The sequence below is a fragment of the Cyrtonyx montezumae genome, unplaced genomic scaffold (genome assembly GCF_038088225.1).
Source record: "Cyrtonyx montezumae isolate F1298 unplaced genomic scaffold, pur_monq_1.0 scaffold_7, whole genome shotgun sequence".
Lineage (NCBI taxonomy): Eukaryota > Metazoa > Chordata > Aves > Galliformes > Odontophoridae > Cyrtonyx > Cyrtonyx montezumae.
In genome coordinates, this window is record NW_027072078.1 from 35,345,978 (window position 1) to 35,362,358 (window position 16,381).

General features: G+C 53.3%; 1 protein-coding gene across 3 annotated transcripts; it reads right to left on the reverse strand.

The window, feature by feature from the left end:
• Positions 1-4,254: 4,254 nt before the first annotated feature.
• Positions 4,255-11,558, reverse strand: ACVR1C (activin A receptor type 1C). Of its 3 annotated transcripts, XM_065751302.1 has the most exons (8): positions 11,390-11,543; positions 8,672-8,917; positions 6,367-6,597; positions 6,055-6,222; positions 5,252-5,408; positions 5,016-5,140; positions 4,603-4,733; positions 4,255-4,471 (listed from the first exon to the last, which is right to left on the reverse strand). In XM_065751302.1, exons 1-8 carry the CDS (start codon positions 11,541-11,543, stop codon positions 4,346-4,348), a joined length of 1,338 nt encoding a protein of 445 aa, XP_065607374.1. In that variant the 3' UTR covers positions 4,255-4,345. The 3 variants fall into 3 exon arrangements, with proteins under 3 accessions (XP_065607374.1, XP_065607375.1, XP_065607376.1); XM_065751303.1 differs by lacking the exon at positions 8,672-8,917; XM_065751304.1 differs by lacking the exons at positions 6,367-6,597; positions 8,672-8,917 and having other exon boundaries at positions 11,390-11,558.
• Between the last annotated feature and the right edge of the window lie 4,823 nt (positions 11,559-16,381).

The window sequence follows — 16,381 nt, forward strand, 5'->3', positions numbered from 1 at the left end:
CTCAGAGACGGCAGCAGTGCCTACAGCAGGCTGAGTAATGCAGGGACGCAGTGACTCAAAGCCTCTTCCTCCTTTCCTGCCCACCATCACCACGATGAGTGCCTCTGAAAATAAACAAAGTGCATTTCAGTTCCTCAGGCAACCCTCTCTTACGTGTCTGAAACCGAGTGACACGTCTCCAAACAAGCTGAGAATTGAAATTAAACCTCCCATCAGATCAGGGCCCTGTGGGAACCACAGCACCAGCCCCACTGGCCTCTCCATGGGGACAAGGGCATGCACACGTGCCCACACGCCCATCACAGTGTGGCCAGGCCCAACGTGGCATCCTGCAGCCCAGGGCAGAGCACACTGTGCTGTGGAGGCCGGCCAGGACACAACGGGCAGCATCATGTCCCCACACATCATGTCCCTGTGCTGCACCATTCCAAACAAAGAGCCTCTCTCGGTATTTTTAGAAGATTTTGTGGTTTTGCACTTGTACATACATACAGAAAAGCCACAAAAGCCATTTTGTTAATCTACTTGTCCTTTGTGCCACCAGATTTTCCACTTGACAGGCAGCTGGCAGGCCATGCACTGACTCAGAGCAACGGTCTGCAAACCCAAATGAGCATCACCCCCTGTGCCTCTGCCCTGCTCTGCTGGGCTGTCTCGTGGGCTCCTTTCTGCTTCCTAACCAGCAATAAAGATATTCATAAAACAGAGCTAATTGCCAAGAAGTCTTCAGCAACAGCCCCCATGCTGAGGGCTGAAATCGCTGTGCAAAGTTGTATGACTCACCTCAGCTGCCATGATTTGACATGAAATTTTCAAACACCTGCACCGTGTAAGGCAACGACCAAGAGCAGTGCTCTTGGCAGCCTTCCTACAGCCAGTAAGTTTCCAGCAGCTCTCATTTAACTTACCATTGAAATCGGAAAGGTGATCTGCAATGGATCATCGGAGTGCAGCTCCAGCAATGCAAAAAAAAAAAAAAAAAAAGTATGTGGAGAATCTGCATAGTTAGCTTTTAAATGAACACACAAACGAACACACAGCAAGCACGTGGCTGTCATTTGATGAAGGTAAGCAGGTGGAAGAGAGCAGATCCTAAAAAGATCCCCAGTTTTATCAGTGCAACACAGACATTTGTACGGTTCTATCTAATACACATACAAACACTCGTGTTTGTGTATAAACCCATCCTTCGTGGTCCACTGCCTGCATCCCACTGCTGCAATAAACACGTCGGCATTTCACCTCTGCACTGTGCACCGCTGGGTGTCTGAGAGCTGGTTTCATTGGAGCCTTCCCCACCCGTGGCGGTGCGGACCCCTCCCGACACCGCCTGGGAAGCGGTGCCGTGGGACCCACCCGCGGCTCCGTGCCACGCAGCGGACACGGCGCGGAGCAGCCGCAGCTGCAGCGCTCCGTCCGTCCACGAGAGGGCCCGAGGAGGCAGCGCGCCTCTGGGTACCGCGCAACGTCGGCTTTGCCCCTGCTCTGCGCTCAGATCACTGCGACTCAAACACCAGCTGCAGATCTCCAAGGGGAGCTGTAGGGAAAAGAACAGCAGTTAGCATCCCACCATGGCCTGGCACTCGGACTCGGGACCCGAGGAGAGTCCGTGAGCACCTCCACCTCCAGGAAAGCCTCCAGCATCCTGCTGACATGCCAGCACATGTTGGGCCGAACGGAGCCCGGCACCAGCCCCCTTCCCCACCCATCAGCTGTGGGTCAGCACAGCTCAGAGCCCTCAGCCTTCTCTCCCTCGGGCACACAGCCCATGGCTGCCTACGGCTGCCTGAGCCCTCCCCAGTGCCCCCCCAGCACCGACACAACAAACAGCTCTGCATTTCACGGCAACACAGCGGCAGTGCCTGCTCCATTTATTAAAATCTCCACACCTTTCCAAAAGTATATTGGTCTGTAAAATATGCATACAAAATACAGCATCTCAACGGAGTATTTACACCCGAAACTTCACGCAGCAACTTTAGCAACAGTTTAAAAACAACTGTCTGCAGTGTACGCCAGGCTGGGTACTTCACAGGGTGCAGACTGAGCTGCAGCACTAAATACTAAAATACTGCAGTACTCCCAGATAAAATACGAATGCTTCTTTGAACAACAGACAACTCAAGCTGCTTTTTGAGGTTGACAAAACATCGCACGTTTCTCTTTGGGGACTGAAAAAACCACAGCAGACTTAGACACAAATGTGATAGCTACATTCAAAATACATTCAGAGTCTGTTTATGCCAAAGATACATTCAGAGCCTTTGGTTACAACTTATTGCACGTGTCTCTTGTCCTGTAGAGATGCACTGTATCCCTTACTGCTTTCCTCCCCTGTACATCCACAAATGGTTCTGAGCACACAGAGTGGTGGCTCCTGAGTTCCCAACAGATGTAAGTGGTATCTGATGGGATTTGTTATGGGGTTACAAGAGGGAATGAGTTTGGAGGAGTGCAAAGGGCCATAAAAGGTAGTGCAAAAGAGATTACAGTTGGAGCTTCTCAAGGGGTGTTTTGTGGGGGAAGACTTAAGGAGACATGAAATAGATGAGGTGCAAAAAAATATATGTTCCTTCATTAACTTTCCCTTTCAGTTTATGTTCTACAGAGGATACTGTAGGTTCTTACTACTAGTAAACTTAAAAAATATATATTGTAAATCCCTCAGGTGAAAATAATGTGTTAGAGGGGCCAGGGAGGCCTGGGGGCAAGCAGCTTCAGCATCCCCAGGCATGAAACGTTCCAGGAGCTCAAGAATCTGCACTTAAACTGCAGATTACAGATACCAGTCTCTACCTTAAGAAGCCTCAGGCTCCCTCAGGAGCAAAGAAGTTACTCAGTATGACCTCAGTATGATGGTCCCTGTGCAGCACAAGGGGTTTTTTCTAAGCTATCCTCGATAGGAGCAACCTGAATCTCAGGTTTGCAAATCCTTTGATGCTCAAGTTAACATCACCATTGACATTGCACACTTGCAGCATCTTAGGAATTACACAGCTGCTGAACTCTTGTCGTAGTTCACGCAGTAGAAGCATATGAGAGTAAAATCTATCAGCTGACTTTGATTATATCTCAGAAAGCATGCTGGAAAAATTCTACCAGCAGTCTGGTAGAAATCATCTCATCAATGAGCAAACATCACAGAACAAGGCAAAGGCTTGCACTGCTCAACACAAGCAGAAGCAAGCACAAGTTACTCACGGAGACAGGTTTCACTGCAGCCTCCTTATGGGGCAATCTGTAAGTCCATGCAATCCTCATTTGTGTGTCAGAAGGAAACGGGGAATACTGATACTACTGATCATCCCACCCAGCGGAAGTTCAGCCCATACTTCCATGAGAAGCCCCTGGTAAGAGGTGTCATGACAAACACTGAACTTAAGGACCATAATTAGCCACAATCTTACTTCCACAGAGCTGCGGTGCTACTCCAGGTTTCCGCAGACCTTCACCACTCTGGGGACACTCCTGGGTTTTATTTCTCTGAACCCGTGGCTTTAGAGACACCAACAGAAACAAGATTGCTGCTCAGGGTGTAACGCTGGCGATCAAAAGCACTGGAACACTGCATTCAAACACACAGGCCATGAAGAGGGACAGAAATGCACAGTGCCACAACGTCAGGACTTCCTCAGCTTCCATAGAATTTCTCCCATCCCATCCCTACATATTCACCAGAAGACTATGGCCTGCACTACTTTTCCTAGTGAGAAATCAATCGGCCCTTGATCGATACGCTCAACTCAGATGAAAAGGATAACTGCAACTCCTAACTGTAATACTGCATGTGAAACAGAGACAATAAAAATAAAAGTAAAAAAAAAAAAATAGATGCTTTTGTTCACAATAGATATGCTCAGTGGAACTTTCACCTTATTTGCTTAGGTAACAACAAATACAGTATTTAAAAATGCATCTTACTGACAGCCCCTTTCCAGAGCCCTGCCTCGCAGCAAGCAGACAGCTCAGTGAAGTTTGGTCTTTCACTTGGTTTGAGGATGGAGTGTGTGGTTTCTCTGGCAGATGTGCTTTAAGCCATCCCAGCAGTATATCAGGGTGACAAGAACAGAAAGCACAATAGCCCAGTGTGTTTAAAGCTCCTTTCTGCTATTAGCCTAGCATCCCATTTCCCTCGGGCAGCCCAATCAAGCCAGTGCTGTACAGAGCAAGAGCTACAGGTCGCAAGCGGCCCCTTCCAGCGGGCAGCTATGAAGCTGATGGCAGCGCTCTGGTCTGGGCACTTCAATACTGAACTGCATCGCGTGAGGTAGACCAAAACCAAAAATAATATCACATGCGAACAGATGAACAGCAGAACGCAGTCCCCTCTTCCTGCCGGGAGCCGTTAGGTTTTGGAGTCCTCCTGCACGCAGAGCTGTGAAATGGTCTTCTTGATGCGCAGCGCGGTGAGCCGTGCCGCCCCGTTGGCGTACCAGCACTCACGCATGATCCGGCCCATCACCCGCAGCGCCTGCAAAGCAACGGGCACAGGGACGTGGGGCGGACGGGGCCGGCCGCTGTGCTCAGCACCACGCACAGCACCGTGACATCAAAGAGCGCTCTGCAGCTCATCTAGAGAGGTTTCCTGAGAACTGCTCTTACCTCGCAGCTTTGCCACTGGTTTGGAATATTTGGTCGGAGCTTCTGCTCGCACACCACCCTTCTCATATCTTCTATGGAGGGGTCGGAAGGCACGGCGTCGTAGTAAGGCAGCTGGTACTCCTCAGTGATCCCTAGGAGAGATGCAGCACACAGGTCACAAGACGCACAGCATCGGCCCTGGGATCAAAACATGGCTGATGTTTTCATGGGCAGCGGGAAGGAACAGAGCAACTTTTGTGGCCACTTCATTTCCCAGCGGAGAACAAACATTCAGCAACAGATTTATTTCCACCTCCACATCCTGCCAAGATAATTGAGAGTGCGGGGGCAGGGACACAGCTCCTTTAATTGCTCTGTGTTTATCTGGGCTAAAAGCAGACCAGACTGCAGAATGCCAAGGGCACGCAGCGCACCTCCAACACAACACCTTCGTGCTATCTCCCAGTACACCAGTCCGAGAGAGTAGATGTCCGCACGCTTGAAGGACTCGAAGATGCTGGTGTTCATCACATCATCCAGTATCTCGGGAGCCATGTACCTTAAAAAGGGACACAGAATCACACCACGACAGAATGGTTGGGTTAAAAGGGCCCTCACAGCCCCCAGTCCCGGGCTGGCTGCCCCCAGCCCCATCCTGCCGCACCCACACCTCCTCGTCCCCACCCGTGGGTTCTGGGGGATGTCGATGGTGTTGAGCACAGAGTCGTGCTTCACCGCCAGCCCCAGGTCCGCGATGGCGCAGCTCTCGTTCCTCTTCACCAGGATGTTCTTGGACTTGAGGTCCCTGTGGGCGATGGCCGGCTTGCCTGTTCACGGGAAGGAGAGTGCTGGCTGTTCTGATGGCCACAAAGCAAATTGTAACGTCATGAGCAAGCAAAACAGAAACAGATGCCATCAGCTTTGGTGCTATTCCTTGTAAAAGACATGACAGTCAGTTTCGCTCCTAGGAAAGCTCTGTTTAATCCTATCCAATTAAAACAACAACAACAACAAGACCTTGAAGGTGTTTTTGTTTAAATATTTGTATTTCAGGAACGGAACTGCAAATTCCCACTCCAAAGTCTCTTAGGGAACTGCTCATCAGTGCACTGTCCAGCAGCTGCTCCCACGGATGCTCGCTCACAATGGCCAGAGCAGCCACCACGTAACAGCGGAGAGCTCCATCCGATTACAGAGCTGGCAAGAGAGGGGTCTGCTTGGGCTGTCCCAAAGAAACAGTGCTGAAGCCCAGAAAATCTGCATTTGAAAAGCTGAGAGGGCTGCAAACTCAGTCGGGATTATTATTTTCCACCTTCTGCTTGCACTGTGCCACGTACATTTATGCTATGAGCACCTGTTGCAGTGCACACAGCAGAGTGCTCTGCTGCCAGCAAAGCAATAGGCATTTCTGTCAGCAGCACTGCCCCATAACGCAGGTGAAGGCAGAGGATCAGGAGGAGGAGCAGCACTCACCCTGCGTGCCCACGATCTCCATGTGCAGGTGTGCCAGGCCGCTGGCAATGGACAGTGCCAGCCTCACCATGCCCTCCGCTGTCACCGTGCCCCTGTTCAGGTAGTCGAACAGGGAGCCCTGCTCGTGGTACTCAGACACGAGCCACAGCTGGGTCCAGGTCCCGTTGTCTGTTGAGAGGAGATGCAGCTGCCTAAGGCACGTGGAGCAGCCCACCCCAGCACCCAGACAGGATCCCAGTGCACCCCGAGCCCTCCCCAGGCAGACACGTGGTGGTGTCTGCTTCCCAGCCGTTGGAGGAAACACCACTGTACCCTTGTTATCAGCAGCAATAAAGCCCAGGATGTTCTCATGTCTCAGCATAACCGTCTGATAAATCTCTGCCTCCCGAAACCAGGACCGCTCGTCTCTGGAGGAGAAGATTTTCACGGCCACATCTTCCCCGCACCACTTTCCACGCCACACTTCACCGAAGCGGCCCTTCCCTACGATCTCCTGCAGAACAATAGTCCTTGCGATCGTTCTTTGTACGAGCAGAGGTAACCCTGGTTCGGGAAGGGGAAGGGGGAGGGAGAGAGCAGGGAGATGGCATCAGTGAAACAGTTCACCAGCAGCTTTCCAAGGCCAAAGTCAGAGATCTTCCAGTGAATTGCGGCTCATGGCAAAGAGCAAAATTTCCCCAGATTCAGTTTTGAATTTTCCTTTCCAGGTGGAGCACATCGTGCCCACTGCTGGACATCAGACACCCTGCCCCATGGCACGGAGCACACGCAGTGGGCTCAGCCCGGGGATGCACAGCTGCTCTGTACATTTACCTCTCGTAAATGGGTCATGCACCCAGGGGCCAAGAAATACCGAGATCAACCGTAACTATCATCTTCCTCGCTTGGAGCACGCACAGCCGCGCTCTGTCCCTGCCCGTGTCTGCTGGGAATGCAAAAGCCATCAGAATTAATAACATCCAACTTGTGCATGGTCTCTCTCACACACTGCTCTGAACAGCATGCCATTTTCATGCACACGTAGCTCTGTGCGTGCTCCTGGTTTCCTGCTGGGCCGTGCCTCAGCTCAGATCTCAGAGGGTTGGGTTTTTTGCGTTGCTTTTTCCCCGAGTTGTTTGATGCCGTGCCCCATGCCTCATTTTCAGACTCTTGCCCTAACACATCTGCAATCTCCTCGTGATCTGGCTTTCTATCTAATAGTCTTTCCCCTTGTTTACGTAGCCATAAACCCTTGCCTTGGTTGTTTTGGTGCTCTATTTGTCTTATTTTTAAACCCTGCTTTTAACAGGGCAAAACAAGGAAAGATTGAAGGAACTGGGCTGGTTCAGCTTGGAGAAGAGAAGGCTCCAGGGAGATCTCATCGTGACCTTCCACTACTTGAAGGGGCTGTATAAACAGGAGGGGGAATAACTGTTTGCCTGGGTGGATAATGATAGGACAAGGGGGAATGCTTTTAAACTAAGACAGGGGAGCTTGAGGTTGGATGTCAGGAGGAAGTTTTTCACTCAGAGGGTGGTGATGCACTGGAACAGGTTGCCCAGAGAGGTGGTGGATGCTCCATCCCTGGAGGCACTCAAGGCAAGGCTGGATGTGGTCTGGGCAGCCTGCTCCAGTGGTTGATGGCCCTGCCCAAGACAGAGGTGTTGAAAATTTGAGATCCTTTTCAACCCAGGCCATTCTATGAGTCTATGATCAGCAAGAAACACCACAGCCTGAAGGTCACCACTGTTCATGGAAAATATGGTCAACTAAACTAAGGTCCATTTACATGTTTTCCACCTGTTAATAAAATAAGGCACAATACGTGTGTTTTCTCAGATAAATAAGAATTCTAGTTACAGTACATTGGGCCACACACATCAGATGTGCCACCAACGCGATGAACTGGAACTTGGGGATTCACCAGCTTAGCAAGTTCTCAATAACAGCAGGGGCATCAGAGCAGGGAGGATATGGGGAGGAGAAGATATTACAAAGGTTGGGATTCTGCTCCAAAGAATTGTGTGCAGTAATGGTATCTTGGTGCCCTCGGGAAGACACTGGGAGCCCTCTGATTCACCCAGCCATGACACGTCAGCAGTGATGCCTCCTTTAGCACTGAGTCACTGAATCACATTGTATTGACTTCTGTACCAGAACAAGGGACTGAGCTTGGCTACCTGACGAGAGCACCCACCAAAGCCCTGCTGCCCTCCCTCCACATGCAGTCCATCTCAGCTTGGGACTCGGGGTGCCCACTCGTGGCACTGACCACAGCCCATGGCACATGGCACGAGCATCACCAGCACTTGGAACCTGCTGCAGGACCTCCAGAATCCCTTCCAAGCCCACTGGATCTGGGATTCTGATTGATGGCCCCAAAGGGCTGCAGGGATGGTTTTGCAACAGGACTGGATGATCCCAGTGATCTTTTCCAACCTTACTCACAGAACCATAGAATGGCTTCGGTTGGATGGGGCCTTAAAGATCTCCAGTTCCAACCCCCAGCAGCTCAGGCTGCCCAGGGCCCATTCCTGGCCTCAGGCACCTCCAGGGACGGGGCACCCACACGATTCAATGACCCCATGACGCAGACGGAGGTGGGCTGGAGATGCAGCACACACACATGCCCACGTACCGGAGCCGGAGCCAGACGTCGTCATGTCGTAAATGAGGTCCTTGAGCGTCTTGCCCGAGCTCACCAGGTTGCAGTCGGAGAGCGGCTCCTCCACGTTGGGCGGCTTCGTCCTCGCGCGGGCGCAGCGCCGGCCCTGGCAGCTGCAGGCAGCCAGCACGGCCACGACGGACAGCACGCACACGGGCACGGCCACTGTCACCACCAGCACCACGGGCCCCGCCGCAGCATGAGCCGGGGACTCGGAGGCTTTAGGGAGAGACAGGGGATGAGGTGGGAGAAGCAGACGGTCAGTGAGGGGCTGCGAGGGCTGAGCTGTGGTGTGACACAATGGCGTGGCACTGCCAGGATCACAGCCCACAGGAGCAGGGCCCCGTCTGCTCCTTCGGGTTTGTGCGTGGGTTTCTCAGCACCAGCCCAGCCAAACAGGGACCCCTGGGGAAGCTGCCTCCCTGACACTTAATGGCTGTGGGACGTGCAAAGGTTTAGTCACTGAGGCAGTAACAGCATTCCTAAGAAGGGACGCTTTCAAAACTTGTGCTCACAAAGCTGTATTTTACAAGGGTTGGGAAATGGGACTGTCCCGTACCACCTTCTGCTTTAAAATGACACGGGTAAAGCAAGAGGCTGCGGGAGCACATTACTAAGGTATTGCACATCCATACACAGGCTCCTAAGGCCCAAGGAGTTGTGAACAACCTAAACAACCAACCAACCAACCCTCTGAATCAGAACACACACTCAAGCACAAGTATCCCACAGCGGACCCATAGGCTGCCAACAGCAGCCACAGAACACCAAGAGCCTGCCCCAGCAAAACCACGTCCCGGGCAACACACACACAGCACACACGGTGCAAACTGCAGCTGAGGACCACAGCGCCGAGCAAGTGTGGCAATGTTTACACAATTGTGCAACGCTGAACTCTTTGGGAAACGAGAAAATCCCTCGTGGCTACCTAAATCAACACCATTAATCAAGGCATGTTGCAACCTTATTTCTAATGTACTGTTCGGTGACTTAGTGGTCGAGAGTAGGCCCTGAAGATGTGTTGTCATGTAGGAAACAAAAATAGAACATCTGGCAATCCTCAGCACTTTCACAATGCGGTGCAGCTCTCTTCCAAGGGTGTAAACAAGCGTGCTTTTAGGAGGAAAAAACAGAAGGATGGTTCGCTTCCCTTCCATGGAACAGGCTTTCTCACACACGATGCTTTTGACAGGTCACCTTAAGACTTCTATAAGCACAAAACTATTCATATTTCAGTTACCAAACTGTTCAGAGGTGGAAAAGAAACCCACGCGAGTTCCAATGTTGTAAGGAAATCCATTGCCATTAATGCAGTTCTGTGACTGCAGACTTCCAGGACACCCAGAAAACAGCTGGGAAAGGTCTGCTGAAGGATGCCGAGCTTCAAGCAAAGAAAATCCCATCAGGGATACAGCTCTGAGATAAACAGGCGCATTATGTAAATTGCTATTTCCCTGTCCCTGCCCCCACCTTCTCTTCGCTGGCCGTGTGCTTACAAATCCCTGCAGAGGACACGAATGTGGGACAGGAGAGGTGTGTGTGCACAGTGCACAGCACGGCACAGCAGCTGTGAAGGCTGCAGCACTGCTGCAGGTGTTCTCAGGGCGAGCTGCAGGAATCAGTGCAACAGGAGATCGTCCCAGGGACTGCAGCAGTGCTACAGCACTGAGCTGTGTGGATGTGAGGAGGAAATCAGTTCAGGCTGAGGGCACTGGGTGAAAACTTACACTGTGTGAAGCTTATAAAAGCTCTCGTACAGCAGTGCCCAACTTCTGGAGTACTAATGCTCGGGGGAATGGAATGCACACATAAAGGCTTCAGACACTTCAGGCATTTTCAGGCAGGTAAATATAATGGCATGTCGTTGCCTGACAGTTATCCTTCCAGTACAAACCATCTTCTCCATCAATGTGAACATACATGAAGGACTTGCATTTCTAGATCCAGCTCCTTCCCACTTTCTCTCAACAACAGAGGAACACAGAGAAACCTCCATTATTGCAAACTACTTCTGCACTTTTAAAAGTATCATCCACTACTGCAAAAGCACTGTGACAAAATCCATGCCAGTGAGTACATAAAAAGCAGATGGGAAGGCTGCATCTGCCCCCAAAATGTAAAAATCTCAGCTCCCAACAGGAGCAGCCTCTTCTCGTGCAAAGCAGCAGTGGGAACCACAGCTGAGCACTGCATGCAAGTGTGGCCCGAGGAATGCTTTGCTCTTGTGGGTCCTGAAGGCAGCTGGCCCACAGCTCTGCCTCTGGAGGTACCCAAACCCACCAGGATGTGCTCCTGTGCAGCTGCTGTAGGGAACCACTTCTGATGGGTTGGACCAAGGGGGCTCCACAGAACCCTTCCAGCTCCTGCAGTGCTGTGATACAGTGAGCAGTGTGTGAAGAGGGGCTGACAGAAAAGACCAGGAAACAAAGGGCATTGGCACTGCAACCTTCTGAACAACGTGAGTTCACCCAAATATTTAGAGCAAAGGGCTCAGGCTAAAAGGTAATTCATTTTCTGTGGTACTGAAATAGAAAACAAGAGGTTTCACAACCCAGCCCAAGCACTGGGAGCAGGCTTTTTCTGATAAAGCTGTGTATTTGAGGACACAAGGGCTTCCCTCAGCAACGACAGCTGCGTGCCCAGAGCACGTGGCAGCCACACCAACACAGCACCCAGCACTGCAGCACGTACCTATGGGCAGCCGGAGGGTGATGTTGTTGCAGAAGTCGGTGTAGCAGCACTCGGTCTTGGTGATGTTCCTGGAGCTGTGGCAGAAGACCTGGGCGTTGAGCTCCGGGAGGGACACGCAGGACTTGATCACCTCCTCCTTGCCGTTGGTCAGCATGACCGAGGCCCAGCACGCTCCCTCTGTCTGGCAGGTGAAGTTGGTGTGCTCGCACAGCTGGCACACGCACTGCAGCCCTGAACACACAGTTATGTGAGTGCTCCTGCAGCCCCCAGCCCACCCACACCCCCCAGTGTGGGCTCCAGGACACCTTTGCACAGCCTCTCCAGGTCAGCGGTGCCTGCAGGACAGAACTCTGCTCTGTGACACACTCTGGGCTCTGCACAACTTAAAAAAGTATTATCCACACACCCGTGGATGACACAGAAAGCACAGTCCCAAGGTGACTGGAATCTAGGAAGGCCACCAGGGCTGGAGGAGCACCATCCCATCACTAGTGGTGCTCAGCAAGGGAGCGCAGCCCTGCACACACTGCGGTCCCCTCTGCCACACTATTCCTTGTCTTTACAGCAAGCTCCATCCCGTGCTACAAGAAACAGCTCATGGTGCTTCTCCTCAGCCCTACAAACTTCCCTGGCACCATATGTCTGCATTGATCCCACCCGCAGGTTTGCAGGGTGCATCCCCAGCTGCAGCTCTGAGCAGGGAGCGAGCACAGCTGCCCGGCAACAGGAGAGGGTGAATGGCCATGAGAAACATCATCACAGCCCCGGGGAGGGCAGGGCCTAACCCAGCACATCCAGGGAAATGAGACCTCAGAGAGGAAAGCACTTCGTCATTGATGCTGCAAAATAAAAGCATTACTTGAGGAAATGAAAACAAACGGCTGCTGCAGGGTCTTCAGTGATTCAGACGTGCCATTATGCTGCTTTCTCTCGCCTTCTCAGGGCTAAAAATAAAATAGGAAATGGTCTTTCCAATGCCATCCAAAGTAGATAACTGTTTTACCTATACCCTGACACTGTGGGGGAGAGAAGGGCATCCTGGAGCCCTGTGAGCCCTCTCTGACCAAGCTGGGGTCATCAATTACTGCCCAAATGAAGGGCTTCACCCTTCCACCTGGAGCCTCTCGTGGCTGGGGCTGGAGCTCACACACACACCATCTGACAGCCAGCTCAGTGCAGGGAGAGCGGAGCACTGCCATGTGCATTGCCTGCTGCTGCGCTCACAGCGGTCGGTTGGAGAGCACAGGTCCATTGTTCCTATTAGTTCTGAATGTTTTGCTTGAACCTGACCTGTCCAGTTCACTGCCCACCACTGAAATCAGGGCTTTTCCCTGCACAACAAGAACTTTATCGGTGCAAACTGTCAGCACAGCCCCATCACAATACCACTGCTTCTGAAAGCGGAGGTGTTCAGCCCCCAGCTGAACCCCTGCCCCAGCAGGAACACATCACAGTCCCTCCACCAGCTCCCTCCAGCTCTGTTCTGGCCCTGTCAGTTCCCATTGCCATCACTCTGCTCCGCTTCTCCCCTGAGCTGCCCCTCAGCTGGTGCTCAATGCAGCTGCTCCCTGTTGTGGTGCTCCTGCAGGCAGCAGCGTGGGGAGGGCTGAGGGACGAGAAGGGCTTAAAAGAAAAGGATCAAAGGGGCAGGAGGAAAACGCGCTCCCAGATTTCAAAACAAGACAATCTTAATGCAGTAACAACTCTGTTATTTACTCAAGCAGAGCAACATTTCCCTTAACACATCGCGTTCTCTTCTTGAGAAATTAGGAGAAAGAGGACAAGCGAAATCCTGCGGCCCCGCAGAGCTATGCCAGGCATCCCGCAGCCTCTGGCCCCATAGACAGCCCCCCCACAGCCCCATACAGGGATGGGATGGGCCCAGGGGCTGCGTGGCCTCTGCCCCACAGAGCAGTTGGTGCTGACCTGACCCAAAGGGGCTGCAATGCCAGGAGGGGCACCGGGTGGGTTCACAGTGCCAAACTCACAAGGAAAGCAACTTCTGGCTAGAGAGACCGTGTGGAATGGGTGTTCCCTGCTTCTCATTGTTAAGGGTGCTTTTCCTTCTGTTCTTTGAGTAGGAATTGCAACAGATGGCAGAACACGAGTTCAGACACTGGCTTAATGAAAGCAGCAAACAGTTAAAGCAAGCAGAGATGCACAGCACAGGTTCGGAAGTTAAATGGAAAGAACAGAGCACACAAGTGGCATAGACTGACTGGCAGCATGGCACAAAGTGTGGGCTGAAGCTATGGGAGGAGGGGATTTGCTGCCCCCTGTGAGCCACGCGCTCTGTGTTTAGTGCAGACTCCTCACTGTGCAGATTAGCACGGCAGTAATCCTCCATTAAGTCATAATCTGGCACTACGCACAGCGGTGAGCGGATCCTGGCTGCACCAACAAGGCAGCAGAGGGCTTCATTCGAAAATCTGAGTGCAAACACTGACTATGTGCAAAGAAATGTGCTCACCTTTACCATGAGGCCATCCCGTGCCTCTCGTGCACTTGATCCCCACTTGGATCCCCACACCCAACCCCACACACCCCACCGTGCCCACTGCGTGCGGCCCTCAGTGCCACATCCCCACGGCTCTGGGGCGTCCCCAGGGACCCTGACCCCGACCCTGTGCAGCTGTGCCGGTGCCCAATGGATCTTTGGAGACGAAGTTGCTCCTCATACCTCCCTGACACTGCCCTGGTGCAACTTGAGGTCTCATCCTATGAAGCATTAGCGCATTCAAAGAAGTCATTAGACAAATTCACCCCCGTGGATTCACAGAAACCGCTCTGCATAACAACACAGCACTCCCAGCCTTACCCGCATCCCAGGTTACCTGCAATCCTCCTCCTGCTGGAAACACAATTCAGATAACACCGACTTTTCAGTGTGTGTTACTCACTCTTGCTGCCTCCGAACTGAAGATGAACCAACAGCAGAGAGATAGACCGACACTTGCGCAAGGAAAACAGAGTGTGCAAAGATCGTTTATGCTGGAGAAGAGGGCTCCAGGAGCTGCACCCAGCTCGGGATGCAGCTCGGACTTTGCTCCCTGCAGGGCAGGGCCCACAAGGGGCAGCTCAGAGCCCAACAGCAGAGAGGTGCAAGAGGGGAAGCGGCATTTCCAACCTGGGATGGAGTGATTACCCAAGCAGGCATTCCCAACCTGGGATGGAGTGATTACCCAAGCAGCTCACCCCTCCTATCTGCTCCCCGCTCACACTCCCACACTGCTGCTCTGTAACCCACAATGGTGCAGCACTCAGTGCTCCTCAGGTGGAGCAGAGATCTGTGCTGAGCCTGGGACAGCCACCCACAGCGGCTGCTGAGGGCTGCACCCTCTTCTGCAAAGAGGGGAACCACCTCTCCCAGACGTGCAGTGTGTCTGAGAAGTGTCTCAGGAAACGTGAAACAATGCCGAAATTGAGCGCCGTGTGAGTCCCAGCAGCCAGCACTGCTCAGCACCCACTGCTCACGGCCCGGCCCCGCAGGCTGCAGGCACTGCACGTCCCAGCAGCACCACGAGCATGGCTGGCACGGTTCACTTCCAAACCTCAATAACAGAGATCCGGACAGAGGGAAGAGGTGCACTGGATTTCACACCACACGGAGACAAGGATCTCCCCAGTGCCTTATTCTGCACCCTGAAAAAACATAGTAAATACGCAGAAAATCGGAACGATGGAGCTCTGCTCCTCCTCCTGCCCACGGGGGACCACTCGAGCTGTGGGGCACAGGACAGGCCTCGTCCCTTCCCCAGCTGGGACTGCAACCACCTCTGCGGCAGTGACCTCAGCATCACACCAACAAACTCCGGTGCAAATGTTGAGAGAAAAGCAAAGTGCAGAGAGCCTAACAGAGTCACTCCGATCCGTTCTACCACACGCTGCACCCGAACCATAAGCACCGTGCTGGAAACCCGCAGCCGAGAGCCAGGGTCAGCTCTTAAAGGAGGGAACGAGTAAAGTGAGCACCCCATGGTGCTGCAGACGGAATGGGAGAGTGCAGAGCCACACAGGCAGCTCCTGCATGGGATGGGGCGGGGTGCACCGCTGCCTCCAAGCTCCAGGGGAACGCCAAGTGAATGCCAACACACTGCGGGCTGAGATGCACCGGGCACGGCGCGACAGAACCCCTGCGGCAGCGGCGCCCGGGAGCGTGGGCTGCAGCCAGCGCCGGACACCGGCTATCCCCCGTAAATCCCACCTGACCTATTTCTGGCGGATACGCTTTGATCGTAATCATTAAGCTCTTTAACCTCCCGAGAAACGACGCTGATCCCCGACCGGGATGCGGCCCGAGCCGCCCCCTCCCCCCGCCGCCCCCTACCTGCACACAGCCGGACGGCAGCGCCCAGCAGCGCCAGTGCCGCCCGCAGCATCGCCGCGCATCCGCGCCGGGGCCGGGGCCGGACCTGCAGCCCGCGGTGCCCCCCGCTCCTGCGGCCGCCCCGTGCTATAGCGCGGCGGGGAGGGGCCGCCCGGCACCACCTTCCCCGCGGCCGCCGGTCCGAGCCCGCCCGCGGGAGGTGCTGGAGACGGCCCCGCCCGGGCCGGGATGGGGGGCGGGGAGCGGCGGCCCCGCACCGCCCCGCACCGCCCCGCTCGCTGCTGGCGATTCTCAGTCGCAGAACCGTCAAGGTTGGGAAAGATCTTTGTGGTTAGCGCAAGCCCGGAGACGGCTTTAGGTGTTGTGCACATCCACGTGTCCGTATCTGCTGTCAGGAAAAGCCCAAGAGCCCGGTTCCCTGCGGGTCATTATATGAACTACAGCTGCCAATTAAGTACCACTTTCCGTGTACTTCCTACTATTATTATTACCACGTCTCTATTTGAGGCTTTTGAATGTAACGTAGAATTACGGCGTGACATCACCAGCATGAAACCCAAAGCACTTGCAGCTCATCTCTAAAACAACCCCCAGCACCTCCTGCACAGCACTGGTGGTGATGCTGAGCAGTGACGATGTCAGCTCTGCACCAAACCCACCCAAAG

What these genes read in the sequence shown, in the direction of transcription:
- ACVR1C (XM_065751302.1), bottom strand. Translation starts at nt 11,543, where the DNA reads ATGCTGACCAACGGCAAGGAGGAGGTGATCAAGTCCTGCGTGTCCCTC. An exon ending in TATTGCTGCTGATAACAAGG is followed by an intron (nt 6,223 to 6,366) that starts GTACAGTGGTGT and finishes TCCTCTCAACAG; the next exon opens with ACAACGGGACCTGGACCCAG. An exon ending in CCACGGGTGGGGACGAGGAG is followed by an intron (nt 5,141 to 5,251) that starts GTGTGGGTGCGG and finishes TCCCTTTTTAAG; the next exon opens with GTACATGGCTCCCGAGATAC.